Source organism: Pinus tabuliformis, chromosome X (assembly GCF_031772625.1).
Source record: "Pinus tabuliformis cultivar Carrire ecotype Pingquan chromosome X, CPIR1, whole genome shotgun sequence".
Classification (NCBI taxonomy): Eukaryota; Viridiplantae; Streptophyta; class Pinopsida; order Pinales; family Pinaceae; genus Pinus; species Pinus tabuliformis.
In genome coordinates this window covers 776,750,023-776,752,874 of record NC_142308.1, presented here as the reverse complement: position 1 = coordinate 776,752,874, position 2,852 = coordinate 776,750,023, and the positions used below count along the sequence as shown (strand labels likewise).

At 45.4% G+C, this 2,852-nt stretch overlaps 1 protein-coding gene across 3 annotated transcripts; it reads right to left on the bottom strand.

The window, feature by feature from the left end:
• Nucleotides 1-217: 217 nt before the first annotated feature.
• Nucleotides 218-2,385, bottom strand: LOC149142178 (uncharacterized). 3 transcript variants are annotated; one of them, XM_089448711.1, is made up of 4 exons: nt 2,293-2,385; nt 1,805-1,859; nt 1,650-1,725; nt 218-1,505 (listed from the first exon to the last, which is right to left on the bottom strand). In XM_089448711.1, the coding sequence occupies exons 2-4, from the start codon at nt 1,832-1,834 to the stop codon at nt 265-267; spliced, it is 1,347 nt and encodes a 448-aa protein (XP_089304837.1). In that variant the 5' UTR covers nt 1,835-1,859; nt 2,293-2,385; the 3' UTR covers nt 218-264. The 3 variants fall into 3 exon arrangements, with proteins under 3 accessions (XP_089304837.1, XP_089304836.1, XP_089304838.1); XM_089448710.1 differs by lacking the exon at nt 2,293-2,385 and having other exon boundaries at nt 1,805-2,092; XM_089448712.1 differs by lacking the exons at nt 1,805-1,859; nt 2,293-2,385 and having other exon boundaries at nt 218-1,510.
• Nucleotides 2,386-2,852: the final 467 nt, after the last annotated feature.

The following is a 2,852-nucleotide window of genomic DNA, read 5'->3' as shown; positions in this document are numbered from 1 at the left end:
AAAAATTGCAACACAAGTGGAACTCTAATCAGCACCACTTACTTGTTGAGATTAGAATAAATGTGAAACACTATTACAACTACTTCCATGACAATGTGTAAACCATTTCAACCACACAATTCTCCATCCATTCGCATGTCAAAAGTTCATCATTTCAGTTGAAGACATAGAGGCCCCACAAGTCCACACATTCCACTTATAATATAAACCTTCCCACTGAAACAGAAACAAATAAAATTTCGTGCATAATATTAAAAGTAATTATTACATGATTGAGCAGCTGTGGGGATTCTCATCGCTAAATACGTCAGCTGCAATTGAACCTGCAGAGGTGGCAGGTTCTTCATACGGATAGGGGTAGGGATACGGGGCGTGGTTTGGGTTTAGTGGAGCACCCCGATATGGCGCTGCTCCATCGTAGGCGTAGCCGCCATGGTAGGGCGCTGCTTCGTCGTAGCGGTAGCCGCCATGGTAGGGCGCTGCTCCGTCGTAGTTGTAACCGCCTGGCTGTGGCGGTGCTCTGTCGTAGCCGTAACTGTCCCCATACCGTGACGTTGCTCTGTCGTAGACGTAACTGCCGCCATACCCTGGCGGTGCTCTGTCGTAGTCGTAACTGCCGCCATACCCTGGCGTTGCACTGTCGTAGCCGTAGTCGCCATACCCTGGCGTTGCTCTGTCGTAGCTGTGGGTGTACTCAATTGGACTTTCATCATAGTTATGGCTGTTCCCTGCATAATACTGTGTTGTGTGTGGCTGCATGTGCGTCTGCATCCTCATCTCGCTTACTGTGCTACTTGTATTCAGCACCCGGTCACTGCCACCCACATCGTCGCTGCCACTCACTTTCCCCTCAGCTTTGGAAGGAGGAGAAGTGGCACCACCAGATTCCTTTTCCACTTCTTTACCTCCTTCGCCACCACCGCTGCTACTTTCTTTCTGCTTCGCGTCTCCTTCGCCACCACCGCTGCTACTTTCTTTCTGCTTCGCGTCTCCTTCGCCACCACCGCTGCTACATTCTTTCTGCTTCGCGTCTCCTCCTCCGACACCACCGCCACCACCTCCTTTCTGTTTGGCGTTTCCTCCGCTACCACCGCCACCACCTCCTTTCTGCTCCACGTCTTCTCCGCCACCACCGCCTTTCTGCTTCGCGTCTCCTCCGCTCGCTTTCTTGTCTCCATCGGCGCTTTTCCCCTCGTTCCCACAGCCATTGCTCGGCGATTCCACCACTCCGGTGCCGCTTATTTCACCCTTATTGCCTGGATCCACCTGTGCTTCTTTCCCCTTCTCCTCAGTTGCTCTGATTTCGCTGCCCTGGTCGGCCTTCTCCTCAAAATTGACTCTTTTTTTTGGATTATCCTTTTCCTGGCCATGGCCCGGCGCCTCTGGCATCCAGAGCTCCGCGTGCTTCCCGCTTTTGAGTAGCTTCTTAATGAGAATCTCAGAGTCCACATTCCCAGTGACTGTAACCTTTTGTTGCGCCGAGTCCACAACGGTGGTGTAAACACCTGCACTGCACTAGATATTATTATTAACCAACTTTCAATTACCCAAATATCCAATTACATACCTCCAACACTCATTACCCAAGTATTGAATCGTATGCCTTCAATACTCATTACACATATTTATTCCTTGAATCACATACATACCTTCAACGCTCTGCAAAACCTTTTTGACCTTCTTCTTGCATCCTTCGCAGTGTATATGAACTTTCAAAACCCATGTCTGCACGTATATATATATATATGAATAATCCAGTTTTCTAACTACAAAATCTAAAGTGCACAACAAATGAAAACAGTACCTTTGCCTTGAGAATTTCATCTTTGGCCATGAGTGAGCTGCTGAAACAAAGAATGCTACAAAATGCAGAGAGTAGTCATAAATTGAATGAGGAGCTCATGAATTGAAGCAATTGATGAGTGTGTGAAGCTCAATCTGTGGGTGTGCAGAAGCAGGCGCCTCCGTGGTGGGCATAGGCGGAATTGATGGAAGAACATAGAAACAGAAAGTTAGTGATGGTCCCAGTGAGTGAGTGAGTTGGGATTTGAGCATCACATTTATACATGAATGCAGTGAGTGAGTTGGGATTTGGGCATCACATTTATACAAGAATGCGTTGTTCATTCCAGCCGCACAGCATACCGAATACGCATATAGTATGTATATACGATGCGATGCGATGCAATAAAATGTTAAAGGGGACACCACTTTTGTAGGAGTTGTGTGACAGTAGGCTTTGCTTTGCGAGTCTGTTTCCGGGCACTTTCATGCTTTGTCTCCTTCGCTTACCTTTTTCTTCTTCGTCGCAGCGCCAGCCCCAGCCCCAGCCCCAGCCCCAGTTGTTGCGTTGCCAGTAGCGGCGACTACAAACCAAAGTCATGAAAAGCAGAGATTCCCACACCTTAATGCCGCACACGTATTTAATCACTTTACTCCCACCACTTGTTTCTTCCGCACAAAGTTAGGGTTTTATTCATATTTCACTTTCATTTCAACATGACATTACAAAATTACAAATTTAGCTTACTGCGACCGGAGAGGCATAGGAGCAATATCTTTACAACTCAAAACATCCGTGTAAAGGGCTACAAAATTCATTCTCTCTCCTAACTAAAGGGGAAGCGAAGTCCATTTTACAATTCTACGTGTTTTCTATACTATCTTTAGTAGTTATTGGCGCAGTCTTACTAAAGGAAACCCAAGTTTATTTTACAATTCTATATTATTTTAGTATTTATTGTTGCCCTTTAAATAATAGAGAATTTTTTTTACGGGGATGCAATTTTAAATTTAGATTGTAATTTTTTTTTTATATTTAAAATATATTTTTGAGTATAAAAATAGATTCA

What these genes read in the sequence shown, in the direction of transcription:
- LOC149142178 (XM_089448711.1), bottom strand. Translation starts at nt 1,834, where the DNA reads ATGGCCAAAGATGAAATTCTCAAGGCAAAG. An exon ending in ATGAAATTCTCAAGGCAAAG is followed by an intron (nt 1,726 to 1,804) that starts GTACTGTTTTCA and finishes ATATACGTGCAG; the next exon opens with ACATGGGTTTTGAAAGTTCA. An exon ending in GGTTTTGCAGAGCGTTGAAG is followed by an intron (nt 1,506 to 1,649) that starts GTATGTATGTGA and finishes AGTGCAGTGCAG; the next exon opens with GTGTTTACACCACCGTTGTG.